Source organism: Mustela nivalis (genome assembly GCF_964662115.1).
Source record: "Mustela nivalis genome assembly, chromosome: 3".
Classification (NCBI taxonomy): domain Eukaryota; kingdom Metazoa; phylum Chordata; class Mammalia; order Carnivora; family Mustelidae; genus Mustela; species Mustela nivalis.
Genome location: NC_139022.1, coordinates 178,617,422 through 178,634,355, shown reverse-complemented (window position 1 = coordinate 178,634,355; position 16,934 = coordinate 178,617,422). Strand labels below are relative to the sequence as shown.

Below are 16,934 nucleotides of genomic sequence, written 5' to 3'. Positions count from 1 at the left end.
CTTCAGAGCCATAATGTCCCCCAGTCAAAAAGGCCCTAACCACCAACGGTCGGGAACACAGCATCTCCCCTGACCCCACCTCGCCTCCCAGTCCCTCCGTCCCCCAGGGCCTCCCGCACCCCCATGGCCTCTGCTGCCTCCTGTAGGTCCTAACCTTGCCTGGGATCCTCTGCCAGACCGCAGGAGGCAGGGGACTTCACCCTTGAGCTACCAGCTCTGTGCCCAGTCCAAGCTGCCCCACCAGGCCCAGGAAGGACGGGGTGACGGAGGGGCTGAATTGGAAAAACCCCTGGAGCCTGGGGCCTGCGCCTGGGGCTTGTGGAACAGTGGAAAACACCGAAATAACACGCTCGCGAGCGCCCCCAACCGCCCAAAGGCTGCATACACAGGTCTCATCACCACCTCCAGGCAGCCCGCCAGGGAGTTCTTATGAACAGTGGGGAAGGGGTCAGGCGGTACGTCGAGGTGGCTACATTGTTTTTGTTGGGTCTGTAAAACCCTGATTGATCTGTTAAATTCTCTAAAAAGCAGCAGCAGCTCTGTGAGCCACTGGTCTCTGAGCCCTGGTGATGCCAAGGGCTCCCTCCAGCGCCCTGACCCTCCTGCGCTTATCCGAGGCTGTCCCTGGAGGTGCCACATGCCAGGCCTGCCCTCGCGGAGTGAGAGCGTCCAGGGCGCAGCGCGGGGTCCGTTCCCGCGCGCGGCTCCGCCGACCACCCGGCTCGCAACCGAGGGCCGCGGCAGGTGCGGAGTCCTTGCCCTCAGCCGCTTCGGCGTGGCTGCGGAGCTCTGCTGCCCGCGGACGTGCGGTGCCTGTGCGCGGAAGAACCGACCCCGGAAAGAGAGAGGGGACACGGGAAGGCGCGGCAGCTCCAAGCACAGGGTCGCCGCCCCTCCACCTGGCCGAGGCGCCACACTCCTCACCTCCGAGAAGCGCTTCTGGGGGCGTGGGGAGGGGAGGGCGGCTTCCTGAGGCTGCCCAGGGGAAGGGGTGCGCACCCCGGAACCAGCCTCGGAGGGGGGCCTGAGCAGGGCTGGAGGACGCGAGAGCAAGGGACCTGCCTAGGTGGGAGGTGGGGCGGGGGGAGGTGAGCCCCGTCGGCCTCACCGGAACTGGCAGCCCTCCATCTTTCCTGCAGGCGGGTCCACCGCCCAGCGCGCTTGGCTGCGGCCTCCTCTAGAGGCTGGAGGGCCCGGTACCTCCCAACCCCAAGGGAAGGGGCCCAAAGTGGGAGAAATGGGCTGGGCGCTCTCAGGCCGCAGTGACATGGGGCACCTTCTGCCACGAGAGCCCAGGGTTCCAGCCCAGCACTGCCTTGGATCCCTGCGGCCCCCCACTTCCAGGTGCCCCACCCCACGCCGTGGGTTCGCGGCCGGACCCCGAGTGACTCCGCCAGGCAGTCCGGCGCAGGGGCAGCGCGAAGTGGTTCCCCGCACCTGCGTGCCCCCTTGACCTCCTGCGGCTCTGGAAGTCCGGCACGGCCGGGATGTGACCAGTGAAGCGTGGCGGCGCTGCGCAGGAGGACGGCGGGGCGGAGGTGGGCCTGGGGTGTCGGCGCAAAGGCGCCCCCATCTCGGACAGCTGAGGGGTCTGGAGAGCTGGAAAGCGGAGCCTGAAGAAAGGACTGCAGCTGTGCCTGCCGGGGCAAAACGCGCGCGCTCGGTCCCGACCCTGCGGGGGCTTTCGGGACTCCACGGAGCTTGGGTCCCTTAGGGAGAGCGCAGCGGGCGCCCCCAGCTCCCGCACCTGCACTCTGGGCCACGGCGCCTGGGACGCAGAGATGGATGGCGCGGACAGCCGCGGTGCTCCCCCGGTGCTCCCCCGGTGCTGCGGCGCGGCTTCCCCTCCCTGCTCCTCCCCGCGCCAACCACCCCCTTTCCCGCTAACTCGAGTCACCTGTTTGCGCCCAGCTAACTGCCCACTGGAGACCCACCCTCTCAGGGCCCAGGACCACCCTGCACGCCGCTCCCGAGGGCGGGAGCCTGTGCACCCGGGCGGGGCGAAAACTCGGGTCCCTTCAAACCCCAGGCTGGTTCGGGCCCTTCCCTCGGGGGATTCACAAGGCCTGGGAGCAGGGATCCTTCCCAGCCGCTTTCCCCTGGTAGAGGAAGCCAGGGGTGAAAACGTTCGCTTTGCCCTTTCTCTTGATCTTGGAGGAAGAGGCAGGAGCGACGATGGGCACCTTTATGGGCCTCAGACCTTCTTCGCGGGGAGGGGTTCCACGGTCACCAACTTTGATCAGCCTTATTAATGCCAGCTGCGTTCTGTTTGTCACTTCCCCGCTTTTCTCCGGAATCATTATTTATGGCTGTGGGAGCTGAGGGGGGAGGTGCCCGTCAATGGAAGGGAGCCTGAGAGGGAGCTGCTGAGGGCAGAAAGTTGACTGTGGGGGTTTTCCCCAAAGGTCACCAGAAGGGAGGAGGGGACCCTGACGCTGGGAGGGCAGTGCGTAGCCGGCCTGGGAATCCTCGCTCTGGAGCAGTAACTAATTACGGATCAGAGAAATGAAAAAAAAAAAAAAAAAAGAATACTCCTTTAAATAACCAAAGGTGATTATGACCCTGTTGTTGACACAAAGGATTAATAATTGATCAGGAGTTACACACAATAAATTGTCAATTTATCTTCCCACAAAAAGCGCCAGTGCCGTGCAGTGCTGGGTCTTCTTTCTGCCCTCTGGGTATTTCCCGTGAAGGTCTGCTCCGGTCCCGTTGGACGCAGCCCCAAACCTCAGTTTGCTTCTTTTTTTTATTAGATTTAATTTGTGTTCCGTTCCATACAGAGCAAAGTAACACTGGGGACACTTTTTCAAAGACTCTCCCTTATTATCTTGGGACCAGACTCAAGTAAACAGACAAAACCATCCTTCTCTTCCCTTTCAGCTGCAATTGCAGAAGAACATAGGAGGGAGATTTCACAACTCATTCCTGTTTTATTATATTGCCAGGATAGCCCTCCTTAATAACATCTTCAATTTTTATCTTTCTTAGAAAGAGAGAGAAGGTTCTGCCTGAGCGGAAAGACCACAGAGCCTATTCTCTGCTAGGAAGTTGGAGGGGAGAAGTGCCAGTGAGTCTCTTTGCCTCCCTTTGCAGGAGATACAGGTGATGAGGTAGTGAAGCCTGCAAATGGGGGTGTCTGCACCCTAGACAAGGGATTTCTCTGTGGACTCCCGAGGGTGAGATCTCTGTGCACATCATGAAATGCTGGTCTCATGCAGCCCCAGCCAAAGCAGAGGGGACGGCGGGCACGTGCTTTCATTATGGGCCACAGAAAGTAATTTCCAGCAACTGGAAAATTATATTGTCATAGATTACTTCTTCTCATAATAAGCCTTTAAAATATCTGTAGGGATTTGTCACTTACATAAAGGTTTGAAAATACATCAAAGGGACATGTCCCCTTTGTGATTTGTAGAAATTCCGATGATGTTAATCATAATATCCGCAGATCACAGACTGGTGTGTCTTGTTCCCGAGATTGCCTCTTAGGTTAATACATTTTTAAAATGCTGAAAATGTTATTTTTGTAAAAAAAAAAAAAAAAAACTGTGTAAAAACACTTGTTTCATAGTTCTACTTATATCTTTAATTTGGGGTTAAAATAAATGCTTTTCTTGGGATTTTCAAGGCACTAAGGAAGAATCATCTGTCAGACAAGCACTGCACAGTATTACTCGGAGAAAACTTCCTAATAACCCAGGGTATGTTTAGAGTTGAAAGGGCTGCCTCAGACGGACAAATGAATCTCTTTGCGATGATTTTTTTTTTTCAAGCTGATGTCTGTTTACTGGGCACTGGCATGGGAAGTGTAGGGCACGTTTATTCTGTGACGATAAAGAAAAGCTCAGGGCCCACTTGACGCTCAGCCTCTGTAAGGCAGATCTGAACGCAGTTTTCCCAGACCCGGACACGCAGGCGGGCAGGAGGGCGCGGGGGCTCCCGCCCTGGCCGCCCCGCCCGCGCCCGCAGGTGCCCCGGCCCCGCCGCCGTCCGCTGGCCAACCCGGCCCCGGGCTGCGAGGGTGGGTGCCGGCGGCCACCCCGCGGGCCCCGCGCGGCCCTTCCTCCCCGCACCCCAGCCCGGCCCTCGCCGCGGCCTCGCGTCAGACAAAGGTGGACGAAGTTCTTTTCAAGTTTCAAAGGCAGTTGCCGGGCAGCTTTGCAGAAACAGTAACTCTTTTATTGGGAACAAATGTTGACATTCGACGGGCGCGGGAGGCCGCGGCCCCCGCCCCCGGCCCGGGAGAGGAAAGCGCGGGGTCCGATCCCGCAGCCCCGCCGCAGCGCGGGCCGCAGAGCGCGGGGACCCGCGGGCCGAGCCACGCACGCCGAGGGCCGCGAGCGCCCGGCCCGCAGCCCCGCGCCCGGCTCGCCAGCGCCCCGCGCGCCCCGCCGCCCGCTCGGGGAGCTGCAGTGGCCTCGCCCCGCGGCGGCCCTTCGGAGGACCTGGACTTGAAAGCCAACGGGAAAAGCGGACCCGCACCAGCTTCCTTCCCAGCGAAGACGCTTCCTCTCCGCCCCCTCCCCCCGTCTCCCCCCTCCCCCGTCTCCCTCCCCCTCCCCCGCCCGGCCCGGCCCTCCCCGCCCCCTTCTTCCTCGGTCTTCCCTAATGATCGGCCCGAGCAGAGCTCGTAAATCACTCCGCATTTCTCTGTAAAATAGATCCGTCTCCACTCCTGCAGGTTTTATGTTCTTAGCGCGCATTTAAAAACCCAGTTCTCCGGCATGAAATTCAGGGCGGGAGGCAGGGCGAGTAAATTCTGGAAATCTTTGATAATTTGTTGGGCACACAAACATCAAAGTGACTCGTTAGCCTGAGCTAATCTCCCGCGCAGCTCCGAGCTTGCAGCCACCGAAAGGTGCGGCTGTCCGGCTGTGCGGCTGTCCGGCTGTCCGGCCGTCCGTCCGGCTGTGCGGCTGTCCGGCTGCCCCGAGAACCGGGTCGCGGGCCGGGCGGGTGTGGGCGTGCGCGCGCGCGGGGACGGATCACATGTCCAGGTAAAACAATCTTCTGTTCCAAAGGGAGGCAGCTTTTATCCAGCTTCAATTTCTGCACATATGCACAAAGATCAATTTTTGTCTGGGTTTCCCACTCCCCCGCACTGTCCTCTGAGAGACCCAGACTGAACTGTTGCATGCTGATTAGGCTGTGTGGTCCTGAAGTGCCTAATTTGTTAGAGTTCATCCACTTCCATCGGTTGCAGGGGAGGCTTCCGAACGCTCGAATCCTACCACCGCATGCAACAGACCCTGCTGCGTGTGCCCTGCAGTCCCCGCGGACTTGGGAACCAGGGCTAATGCTCACAAAAGCAAACTATTCCATCCCTTTGTGCCGCACTTGGAAGTGCTATCCGGAGGGGAGACGTTACTGTCTTCCTGGAAATGCTATGAAGGTTTCGCATCGGAAACAAAAGCGAGCCACGGAGCTCACAGCTCACTTGTCCGTTTGCAGACCTCACGTTTGCTTTCTTCCAGACTCGCTGCTGCAGACTGCCGCGGTTTCCCGAGCGAACAGTCTTCCCCCTCGCCCAGGAAGAGCTCAGCTCCAAAAGTCTCCCGTCCCTCACTTGGGGAGGCAGGAAGGAGAAAACAAAATAAAACAAAATTGCCTGGTACCCCTCCGGCTGGCTTTACGTCCAGCCTCCAAATGCCTATATGCCCCAAACTAACAAAATGCTCCCAACCAACAAAATGCTTGAGAAGTAGCAAAAAACCCAAACCCAAACCTTCTCTCAGGAGACAAGCCACAAGCTCCCCTCCCCACTGCCCTGGCCCGGTCCCTTAACAGCCCCCTGGCTTTGCCTCAAGTACCTAAGATTACTTTCAAATACCCTTTCTAACAAGACCCCAGCAAGAGGCCACTAATTTCGACAGCACAAAAAGCCACTGGAGAGAGATCCGTTTGTCAATATCAACTGGTCCAGCAATTTCCCATCCTCAGACACATCGCCCGATCGGAGCTGGCAGATGTTTAGACAAGATTTTATAAATTGTTCAATATCAGCCCATAATGAACCCCAACTGACCATTCCAAAGCAGCTAAAAGCATCCGGGACGTCCCCCGCTGGGATCCAGTAATGCGCTCTTGCTGCAGCATTATTAATCACGGAATAAAACAGATGAACCTCTTGAAAAGTAAGTGTATGATTGATTAAAGGGCAATCTAAGAAGCTATTATTCTTGTTTTATAACCGTAAGTTATATTCACTCAATTTATCTTTGGAAAGGAAATAAATGATTGTTCATTTCTTCTCTGAAATCATATTATATGGATATCCATATAATTTTGCTGAAAATTAAAATGACAGGTTTGCTGCTTTTATGATACTCATCAAAGGGAATACGCTACTTGCCTACAAATTCTAGACTTGTCCTGTAATTAGATAGGCAGCAGCACAATAACCAGGCCATACTCGAAGGCGGTTTAAACTTTTCTTTTCCCCCAGGGTAAGGGTAAAAGTCACGCAAGGGAAAATAAATCTCTTCTCCCAGATTTTCGCCTTGTGTTTAATGTGAAAAATGTGCAAGGGAGAGTCAAGGTCCTTAAATCGGAATAATCTTTGCCAATGCAGATAATTCAGTCTTTAAAATAAACAATTACTTCCACCAGTAATTTATGGTGGGTCAGAGGTGCGACTCCCTACTACCCGTGCTCCCGCTTACAGGATCTAGAAGGTTCAAAAAGCCAGCATAGAAACAAAATATAAAATGGACCATAACACATGAGGATGTTTAAGCTTGAAAAGGCGTGAGGATGTTAAGTTTAAAAAAATGGACATGAACAAGTGATTTGCCTATTCAGAGCACAAAATCTTAATTTTCTTACAATACCTGCACATAGAAATAATCCCAAACTGGGTGTTATTGCCCTACTATGTATTTCTCTTCCATCTGCCTTTCTCCTTTTTTTAATGAGCAGGAGAAGAGAGAGATTATTTTACACATTTTCATTAAAAAGCCTGAGGTCAGATCACCTCGGGGGAGGGGCTGCCATTAACTAGGGCTCCCTACCCAAATCACTCTGCTAGGAAAAACGAGCCCCAGACACCATATTGTCGTAGACTAGTCTGTTTTTATTTACAATTTAAGATATAAATTAGTAAAGAATTCTTGTTAAACAACCAACAAAGATTGTATAACCAGCAATGTTCAAATAAAAACCAGGCAGAATTTATTTACAAAAAGTTTAGATTCCATTGCAATACAACTTGCATAAATTACTAGAAGCTTTATATCCTTATAAAAATAAATATCAAATTTGTTTTCACTTCTTAAGTACTCAAGTTCTTCAATCACATTTTATTTCTACTGTGTACATCTTTTACAAATAAATTTTACAGTAAATCCTATCACACCTATAGAATATATACCGTGGCAATGAAGTGATCAATTCAAGATATCCTGAGAAAAAAGATTGTTTTCAAAAGTCACACGTACATTGGGGAAGCTATACTACGCCAACAAATTCACGGTTATGTCCAACAAGAGTCTGTTCCGTTCGAGTCTGTGGGTCCTTCTCCTTGACGGTGGCACGAGATGCGGTCCGGGCTCAGAGATGTGTTTTTATGTCTGTATATTTATGAACGTGGGGAGAGAGAATGGCCTGCTGACTTTTTTTTTCCAAAGCAATTGTGACACCTGCCTGTGGACCAAGGAAAAAACCAAATCATCCCAAACCCTTCAGCCGCACACCAACTCATCGCGTTATAAACACCAGTCGATCTGAAATGATGTCGCCTCTTCCCCAACATCTTCAAGATCTGTGATTAGTAATTTTGCCTAGTTGTAAAGTAGGGATTTTTTGAGATATTGCTGTAAGCCTGGCGAAAGGCAGGGTCCTATCTAGTCCATCGGGACCCGGGGGCAGGCCTGGTAACCGGCCAGTGCTTCTTCCGGCTCTCTCCGGTTTACTCTGCACACGTCACCTCTAAAGGGTCCTGAGGCCCCAGGCTTCAGCAGCCCTAGCTCGTCAAAGCCGGTGTCTGTGACAAGTCTAGCGCAGTAAAAAATGGTTCCAAACTGCATACAAATACCCACATTGTAATGATCTATTTTTCAAGGAGAAAACAGCAGCAGTGGTACAGTACACACGTTCCCAGCAAAGGGGCGACTCTTCAGAGCAGAGCCGGAGTGGAAAAAGAGGACCTCCAATAACACAGAACAGCTCCTTTCCCACTTAAAGGGAAATTTTTAAAAGACCAAAAACCATGGCAAAGCTCTGTCATCGGACTCCAGGACAAGAAGCAAGAAACAGACATTAAGCAGGTTTACAGGGCAAAGCTGTAAGCACCCCCCCACCGCGTGCCCACTTACTTGCATGCTGCCCAGGGGCCTTCTATAGGTAGGGCTGGACGCCCCCACCAACCACCGTGCAGCCCTCACTGGCATCTGTCAGGGGAGGGGGCAGTTAGTCAGAACCTGACCCCGGAGCCATCTGTCTCCCAGACAGCTGTGCACCCACCAGCCCGCACCCACGCAGGCTCGCTCCCTGAACGCACAAATCAGTCTAGGGAAACTGTCTGAGACAGATTCGGGGCACGTTTCCTGTTCTCATTTTCTTGTCTTGCCTCCTGGAGCTCCTGCAGGTCTTAGGAACTCCAGCCTGAACCAGGAGCCAGGCACAGGAGGACACAGGGACAGGGCCTGGGGAGCTGCAAAGACTCTGGTCTTCTATTTGGAGGAGTGAGCGCCTCTCCGAGTTACTGGAACGTTTTGTTTCCTTCTGACCAAAAGCAGGAGAGAAGACTTGGCTGAGACTCTCCTAACAGAACACACCAAAGCTTCAGCTCAATCAGCTGGGAGACAAGCTGTAATCTGCATTTCTGGACTAGTATTTTTTGCGGAAACAGATCAATCATAATACCACTAATCGGAATGATAATAGCAAGTTAAATAAAAATGCAAGGACCAAGGGCTAAGACCGACTGCAAGGCCGGGTAGCTGCCCCCCTCCCCTTTTCCACGCCACCACCGCCCCCTTCACTTCCCCTAACTTCTGGTCGGAGGGGCGCACTCTAGCTTCTCCCTTCTCTGCCCCCGTGCCAGGCCCAAGGGTCTCCCTGGTCCCTGACCCAGGCTCTCTCGGGACTGCGGGCTAAGCCGGGCCCCGCTGGTCCTCCCTCCCCGGAGGCCCCGAGGGCCGCGGGCCGCCTACCTTTCTTGGGCTCGTAGCCGCCGCCCGGGGGCCGGTAGTGGGGCTCCAGCGGGTGCGCGCCCGCCTTGCCCGCGTCGCTGGCCGCCTTGGGCGCGGAGTGCAGCGCCTCTCCCGGGGCCGCGGCCGCCGAGTTGTACCGCAGGAGGCCCTGGCCCTGCAGCGCGGCGTTCAAGTTCCCGTAGTTGGTGTAGTTGCCGTAGAAGGGCGACGTGTAGTAGAGGTGGCGGCCGAGCAGCGGCGAGGCGGGGTAGGGCGAGCCGCCCGGCGGCGCCCCGGAGGAGTTGGGCGCGGCGGCCGCGGGCAGCCCCGGCGGCGCGCAGCCCGGGCCCAGGCTTGGCTGCTTGAGGTCCGACGTGGCGATCTCGGCCAGAGACCACAGCTTGGGCTTGCTGGCGGGCTGCGGCGCGCCCGGCGACGTCCGGCTGCCCAGGGCCATCTTGCCTCCGCCGCCACCGCGGGGCGCGGCCTCGGGCGGGGGGCTCAGCAGCGGCGCCTCCACGCCGGTGAGCGGCGACGAGGTCACGGGCTTGGGCGGCGCCAGGTCCCGCTCGCCCTCCTCGTCGTCCTCGTCGTCGTCGTCCAGGTCGTCATACTTATCCTTGCACTCGGAGCCCGACTCGCACAGGGGGTCCCCGGCCCGACAAGGCAGCTTTTCCCCATCCGACTCGGCTGAGCACGAGTGATCCGTGAGCGAGTCGACGTGCAGGCTGATCCCTGCAGGGGCGCGGGCAGGGCTGTGGGACGCGGTGACAGCCCAGGCCCTGGGCGGCCTCGCCCCACGTGATCGCCCACCGGACCCCAGCCTGGCTGTGTCCTAGGGGGAGCAGAGCCTCCCCCAAAAAATGCCCCGGGACTAGATGGGTCCCATGCGCACCTGGGTGGCGGCGGGGGCATCTTCCCCGACCTAGACTCTGCCCCGGTCTGGGAAGAAAGCTCCCTGCGTCCTCCCGCCCCCGCGGCCCTGCTCACCTTCGTCCTCCGCCGAGGTTTCCGTGCCCTCCTGCGCCTTGTCTGGACTCTCCCCCTTGCTCCTCGCAGCGTCACCCTCGTCCTCGTCCTCGTCCTCGCTTTTGTTTCTCGGGGCCCACGTCATCTTGTTCTCCTTCTTGAGGCGGCGGCGCGCGTTGGCGAACCAGGTGGACACCTGCGTGAGGGTCATCTTGGTGATGATGGCCAGCATGATCTTCTCGCCCTTGGTGGGGTAGGGGTTCTTGCGGTGCTCGTTGAGCCAGGCCTTGAGCGTGGCCGTGGCGTCCCGCGTGGCGTTCTTGCGGTAGGCTGGGTCGTTGAGCTGGTAAGGGTAGGCCGCGCTGCCGTAGGGGTGGTAGCTGATGGCGCCGGTCATCCCGGTGGTGTGGGCGTCGTACGGTGCGCCCTGGAACCAGCAAGAGTCTGGTGAGTGGGGTATGCGGGGCCCTGGCCCTCGTCAGCCCAAAGGTGACTCCTCCGCCCTCCTGATGCCGCCTTGCCCAGGGTGAGTCCCCCGCTGGAGCCTTATTTCCCTCGGCAAATGAGCAGAAAAAAACGCAGCGGGTAAAGTAAGACAGGCTGCAGATCACGAAAACGCTACAGTTCCAATCTCGAGTTTTTGAACTATTGCACTTTCCTAAAATGACATCTCTTCCTCCCAAATGTCCCTGAGCTGCGGGCGCAGATGTACGCAAACACCGCGCTCACAGACCCACAGGTACTTTCTTGATATCTAAATTTCTCTGGCTGGCTCCCCCTACTCCCCCTACCCCGCCCTTATATGGTTAAAAAGCCACCCGGAGCCCCCGCTCCGCCATTCACTGCTCTAAAGCTCCGCAAATCCAATTTGCAACTCAGAAGCCAGTCACCGTTTCGAATTCTTCAAATACGCGGTAATTAGCATTTTAATTCAGCCTTTAACGTTTAAATTCGAGACGTTTGCAGCCTCCGCGGAGGCCCCAGCTCCGCCGTCCCTGCCTCGGAATCCCTCCGAGGGCGGGCCGTGGCGACAACCCCCCCCCCATCACCACCCCGTAACGGCCTCCATCGCCCGATACGGGCGTCACCGCCACCCGGGCCGGGCCCAGCTGCGGAACCGGAGGCGAGCGGGCCGACGCCAGGTCGGGAAAGCAGGGGCGGTTCTCCGTACGGCCGGACCGAAGCGGCGACCAGGGCTGCCGCACGCCCGCCGACACGTTTCTCGAAAGGGCGGCCTATGGGACAGATTAAGGCCGAGATCGCGGCTCGCCTGGCGGGGCTCCGAGCTGCCGCCGGGTACTGGACTCCCCCCACCATCCGGTGACCCCCAAGCCCCGCAAGTGACCCCAAAGCGCCCGGCAGTCGTCCCGGAGGCCCCGGGGGCGCCAAACCTCGCTTCGCTCCCCGAGCCGAGCCCCCGGCCGGCTCTGCACCCTTCGCCGGGCTCCGGCGCGCGAACGAAGGGCGACCCGGCACCGACCCCCGACCCCGGCGGGCTCGCACTTTTCAGGCTCTTTGGGAACATCACCCGAGAGCCAAGGGGAAGCGGCGCCTCCGGTCTGGGGGACGTCGCCAGCGGGCCGCGCCGCCTCCCACTCCGGCCTCCCGTCCCGCCCGCCGCGCGGCCGCCCGCGTCCGAGCCTCCGGAGCCACCGCCCGCGGCACTTTCCCCGCGCCCTGGAGCCCCTATCGCGGCCCGGGCGCCCGGGCGTCCCGCGTCCTCTCCCGCCCGGCCGCGCGCGGTTACCATGTAGGACGGGAAGCCGGCGGCGGCGGCGGCGGCGTCGGCCGAGTACTGCAGCGGGCTGCCGAAGCCGGTGGCCGCCTGCGCCGTGAAGGCCGCGGAGCCCGGGTACGGGCTGAACGCCGAGCCCGACGCCGAGCGAGCCAGCTCCTCGCTGCGCGGCGCCGCCAGCGCCGACGCGCCGTACGCCGGGCACGAGTAGAGCGCCAGCGAGCCGGGCGCCTGGTACAGGTAGCCCTGCGGGTAGGACATGGTGGGCGCGGGGCAGCGGGCCCGCGTCACGCCGAGCAGCGGGCAGGGCGCACGGCGCCCTCCATCCACGCCCGGCCGGGGCGCGGCGCGGCGGCGGGCGCGGGGGCCCCGGGCCGAGGCAGGCCGGCCGGCGCACTAGCCCGGGAGGCCCGCGGGCCCGGGGAGCGGCGGGGCGGCGGGGCGGCGGGGCTGCGGCGGCGGCGGCGGCGCGGAGCCGGTGGGCGCAGCCGCGCGCCAGGCCGGCGGTCGGGGTTTGGGGGAGTCTGGAGTCGGGAGTGAGGAGTTGAGGAAGGAGCGCTCGAGTTTCCGAGGGACATTGGAACGCGAAGCTGTCCGTCACGCGCTCATCTGCATATGCGGGCGCCCGCCCCCTCCCCTGCTCCGCCCGCTCCGCCCGCTCCGGCTGCCGGGCCGCGGCCGGGGGAGGGGCGGGGAGGGGAGGAGAGGGCGGAGGAGGAGGCGGGAGGGCGGGGGAGAGGGAGGGAGGGACGCGCAGGCTTTTGTGGTGCAGTCGCCTCCCGCGCAGCCCCAGCCCGCGGCCCGCGGCCCCGCTGCCCGGCCGGACCGAACGGCTCGCCCCGGCGCGCACCCCGCCCCGCACGTCCTCCCGGCGCCCCCCGCCAGCCCGCCAGCCGGCGACCCCGTCTCTCGCGGGCCGGCTCCCCCTCGCCGCCCCAGTCCCCTTCCTCATCGCACGCCCAACCCCCGTCCCGGGTCGGCCCGCAAGGACTAGGCAGAGGCCGCCCGCAATCGGGCCTGTCTGGCCCACTTGGGGGACGAACGACCCACGTTCCCTCGGCGCCACGAAGAGGCCGGCCCAGGTGACTGCGCGCGTGACCCCAGGCTCGGGGCCGGGGCATGGGGGCGAAGGGAGTGCGGGACGGGGGGCGCCGCGGCCCAGGTCCTGGGAGGGGGGACTGCGCGGGTTCCTCTTCCACCTTCCTGCGTGGACTCTGTCTCTCCGGTGTGAGGCTCCCCGTGGCCTCGAGCCTGGTCGCTTGCCTCGCGCCGCCCAGCGCGTCCCTGCGGGACCCGGATCCGGGTCCGTCACTGCGAACGGCCAGGAGGGCCCAGAGGTGAGCTTTGTGCCCGAAGTCCATAGTGGAGACCGGGCTCTCTGCGTGGCCGGACTTCGCGCGTTGGGACTGTTGTGACACACGCCGCCAGTGCTTCTCCCGTGAAGATGCCACCCCCGAAAGGTTTTATTTGATTTTATTTTAATAAGTTGACGCCTCTTTCGGACATGTGTCGAAAAGCCTTGTCACCGGACAGCCCGCCTCCGGCAGGACGGGAAGCCTCACGGTCACTCGGGAAGGAAGGAGAAAGAGGCCGTCTGCAGCGCAGGGGGCTCAGGTAACGCGGCTCCCGAGGTGCCGTTCGGGCCCAGAGGCAAGAGGCTTAGTGAGGAGTCCTGGGACCCCGGCCCCAGAATACCCTCCGTTACTCAAGCGCTCTCCATCCCTGCCCACTGCGCCCAGAAGACGTGGGCGCCTGGTTACTGGAGGGTGGTCGCCGATGGGGGGCGCTCAGGAGGTCCAGGGCCTGCAGGCCTGTGCAGTAGTCTGGTCGCGGCCCCGCCCAACAGGTGCCTCTTTCTCCAAGGCCCCCTCGGGTGGGTTACCTGGAAGGTGAAATTGCTGCGGGGGGAGCCCAGGCCTGCAGCGCGCTGTCCCCCAGGCCTCCCCGCACCCTGCCCCGCCAGCCCTGTTAGGGACTTCTTTTGAGGTCCCGATGGCGCTGGCCAGGCCAGGCTGGGAGCTGGGGAACCAGAAGCTCCAGCCCAGGCCCGTTTACAAGCTGAACCTTCAAGACACAGTGAAGCTGTGTTTGTCTTTCTCTAGGTCCTAAGGAACCGGTGGCAAATCGAGGTTTTAGGTTTGGGAAGAACCCATCCTCCTTGGCCTGCATGGGGGCCTGTGATGCCTAGTCAGTTCGATAAGGACCAGCCCCCACCAGTCTTCCTCCCCCTCCTCCCCAGTGTTCCCTCCTTCCTAAAAACCAGTCTCTGCACCCTCTACACGTCAACATCCACAGCACCCCCAAACAGATCATTTTCCTCACACTGGCCCACTGGGAGGACCTAGCCCAGCAGATCCAACCACGCCGCCACCCCAGGCCAGCTGTCCCAAGTCAGTGCAGGGCAGACACTCTACATCGACCACTGTAGTGTCAAAAAGAAAAGAGAAAAGTGTGTGTGTTGGGGGGGGGGGGGTACTCCAGCAGTGCCCTGGAATGCAGCACCGACAGCATCCATGATATTTCCGGTCTTCCCAGGAGAGGACTGGGCCAGGTGGAGGCCACAGATGAGAATCACACACGTTGAATGACAAACATAAACAGCAGCAGATCAGATCGCAGGCTTTTGGGTTCGCTTCCAATTAGATAGTTTAAGTGAAAAAAATCAGGTCTAATTTTTATCTCCAAGGATGATTGGCCTCCAGTATTTCCATTTCTAAAGGCCGGTTCCTGCTGTGTTTCATTAGCATTTGGGGCTGGCCCCCTTCTCCTCTCCCCCCCACCCCTTGGGCCTGATCCCTGCCCGGGGCAGAAAAGAAAACATTGAATTATTACAAAAACATCCCCAGTTTGGAGCAGGAGCGTATGCTCCGGATACACTCGATTTTGACATCAATTAAGTATATAAGCAGACAAGCGCATGTGGCTTTGGAGGGGCTGGTCGCCCTGGGTGCCTGGGCACACGCACCGTCTCTTCCCCTCTTTAGCTTCTGCTGCTGATTCTAAAGACAGCCTCTTCCTCCAGTGTATTTTCTCCCAGCAATTACACTCCTCCACTGAAATCTAAATTTTCCATACTGCTGCCTGCTGCTAATAAAAACCGTCTACCTTGCGCTATTAAACAGTCGAATCGCACTACATGCGGTTTTTATTGGTAGTGACTGTAGCAGATTAAAATGCCTACGCAGAGACATTAAAACTCACGCTCTGCATTGTTATTGGAATATACAAACTCCGTTTCACTTTAAAGCGCCCTGATTTTTTAAAATCACTTTTCCTTTTCTTAGATTCAAGTTGGCTTGGCCTTCTTCTGAAATCGGTCAGTGAGAAGGACAGGCTGCAAGCGTGGAGGCCCGACGCGGGGCTCCGCATGCGGCCGCCTGCGAGGGTGGCCTGGCTTCCTCGAGCTCCGTCTCCCGTGACCGCAGAGAGCGCAGGCCGCGCGGGGACAGAGCCGCGGCGATGCATGCCCCACCGCCTCCTCCCCGGGACTGCGGGCCCGGGATGCCCAGCCCACGTGCAAAGTGTCCAGGCGAGCAGAGCTGCCCGGACCTCGCCCGCCGCTTGGCCGCTCTGGCTCTTGCTGTCCGTCCGAGCTCGGCTCGGCAGAGAGCGGGCAGGGGCGCAGGAAAAGCCGAGAGCTGCTGTGAAATCCGGACCACTTTGTGACAACTACAGGGGCGACGCTCAGTTTCAGGCTGGCCCTGCATCTCCCCCTCCTCCCGTGCGTGCCTTTGTGACGATAAGTGAACACTGCCACATGTTTTGTTTCTTGTCGTCACAGTGGCCAACGCATTCAGAACGAGTCGGCGTGGACATGCCCCTTTCATGGAGCCGGGGCTGCCCGCGAGGTCCAGCGTGCAGAGATGTCTGGAACGCGGGCTTGGGCCCGAGGGTCTCTCCGGGAAGCTGGCTGCACCGGCCAAGGCGCCTCACAGACACAGTCTGTCCTGGGCTCTCTAGCACCACGGGGGAGGCCAGGGAGGGACACGGGCCCAAGAGTCCTGCGTGCGGGCGGCGAGGGGGCGCTGTGGCCCACGGCTGCGGCCTCGTCCCTGCAGCGGTGGCCCCGTGCAGTCCCTGGCCACTGACGGGCGGTGGGCGCCCTAGCTGCGGCCTGACCTATCTCTTCCCAACTCGGTTTAATTTGGGGAACAAGGAAAATTATGCCGGGACACTTTAATAAAACCAGAGGCATGCAGGAGCGTCGCATTCTCTCATTTCTCTGGCATCAGCAGAGTTCCTAAGAGTTTGGTGAGAAAAGAGCCACCATTTCAGAATGCACAATTTTTTATGGGGGGTGAATTAAAATTAAATATACACATTTTACATGGGTCCCCCTTAATGCAGCAACTTTTACAATGTAAGTAGTTTCGTGGAACAGAACACCCTCCCCTCGGATTCCTAATCCAGGACCCCTCTGGCCCCAGCGCTTCCTCGGCCCTGGAGGGGACAGCAAGGAGTCAAGGTCCTGAATTTGGGTTCTGGGATCTCCTTTGATTCTCTCCCTCCCAGTTGTTTGCAAACCCAAACATGCTGCTGTAGAGTAGACCAAGTGCAATTCAAAGTCAAACGTAAATCTCTCGGGCGGGGTCCGCGACCCTCTTGGTGGGCTTCCGGCATCTGAGTGGATTTCAGAGGCGACGGTGGTCTGAGGTTCTCCAACACGTTTCTGAGGCTGAGACGGGTCCCGGGAAAGCAAGCGCACAGGAGAATCGCTAGCAGGGGGACAGGCCCCCGCTGCCCCGGCCTGGAGCTGCCTGGAACCAGGCGGCAGAAGACTCCGGGTGGCCTCTCTGGAGGTCAGCGCGCAGCCCCTGGGGTCCGCAGCCCAGGACTAAGGGCATCTTCTCTTTCTAAGAACCGCATTTTTGGTGACCTGGCTCTTCCCACGTCGCTGACTCTGGAGCTCTTAGTGACTGTCTCGCGTCGCTGCCGCGTCCCACCGGGTTTCCTTCCGCGGGCAGCGAAGTGTCCGTCCTCGGCACGGCGCCCGCCCCCGACGCGCTTCCCGAGCGGCTCTCGGCTTTTCTCTGCACCTCGCAGACCCGGCGTCTGTCCGCCCCTCACGCCCACCCCCCTCCTCTCGCGCCCCTCCC

General features: G+C 59.3%; 1 protein-coding gene and 1 long non-coding RNA gene across 4 annotated transcripts; one reads left to right on the top strand and one right to left on the bottom strand.

Moving 5' to 3' along the window:
* Positions 1–7,054: 7,054 nt before the first annotated feature.
* IRX2 (iroquois homeobox 2) lies at positions 7,055–12,198 on the bottom strand. 2 transcript variants are annotated; one of them, XM_082724136.1, is made up of 5 exons: positions 11,851–12,198; positions 10,125–10,530; positions 9,156–9,869; positions 8,316–8,390; positions 7,055–7,644 (listed from the first exon to the last, which is right to left on the bottom strand). In XM_082724136.1, the coding sequence occupies exons 1-4, from the start codon at positions 12,097–12,099 to the stop codon at positions 8,338–8,340; spliced, it is 1,422 nt and encodes a 473-aa protein (XP_082580262.1). In that variant the 5' UTR covers positions 12,100–12,198; the 3' UTR covers positions 7,055–7,644; positions 8,316–8,337. The 2 variants fall into 2 exon arrangements, with proteins under 2 accessions (XP_082580262.1, XP_082580263.1); XM_082724137.1 differs by lacking the exon at positions 11,851–12,198 and adding an exon at positions 11,607–11,728.
* A 366-nt stretch (positions 12,199–12,564) lies between these two features.
* On the top strand, positions 12,565–16,014 carry LOC309861553. 2 transcript variants are annotated; one of them, XR_014310015.1, is made up of 3 exons: positions 12,565–12,920; positions 13,325–13,452; positions 15,123–16,014. It is a non-coding gene; the product is annotated as an uncharacterized lncRNA (long non-coding RNA). The 2 variants fall into 2 exon arrangements; XR_014310016.1 differs by having other exon boundaries at positions 13,941–16,014.
* Positions 16,015–16,934: the final 920 nt, after the last annotated feature.

Bases quoted from the DNA above. Each gene is read 5' to 3' on its own strand.
- IRX2 (XM_082724136.1), bottom strand. From the start codon at position 12,099: ATGTCCTACCCGCAGGGCTACCTGTACCAGGCGCCCGGCTCGCTGGCG. The intron at 10,531-11,850 runs GTAACCGCGCGC...TGCTGGTTCCAG, and splicing joins CCGGCTTCCCGTCCTACATG to GGCGCACCGTACGACGCCCA. The intron at 8,391-9,155 runs GTAGGCGGCCCG...CTCCCCTGACAG, and splicing joins CGGCTACGAGCCCAAGAAAG to ATGCCAGTGAGGGCTGCACG.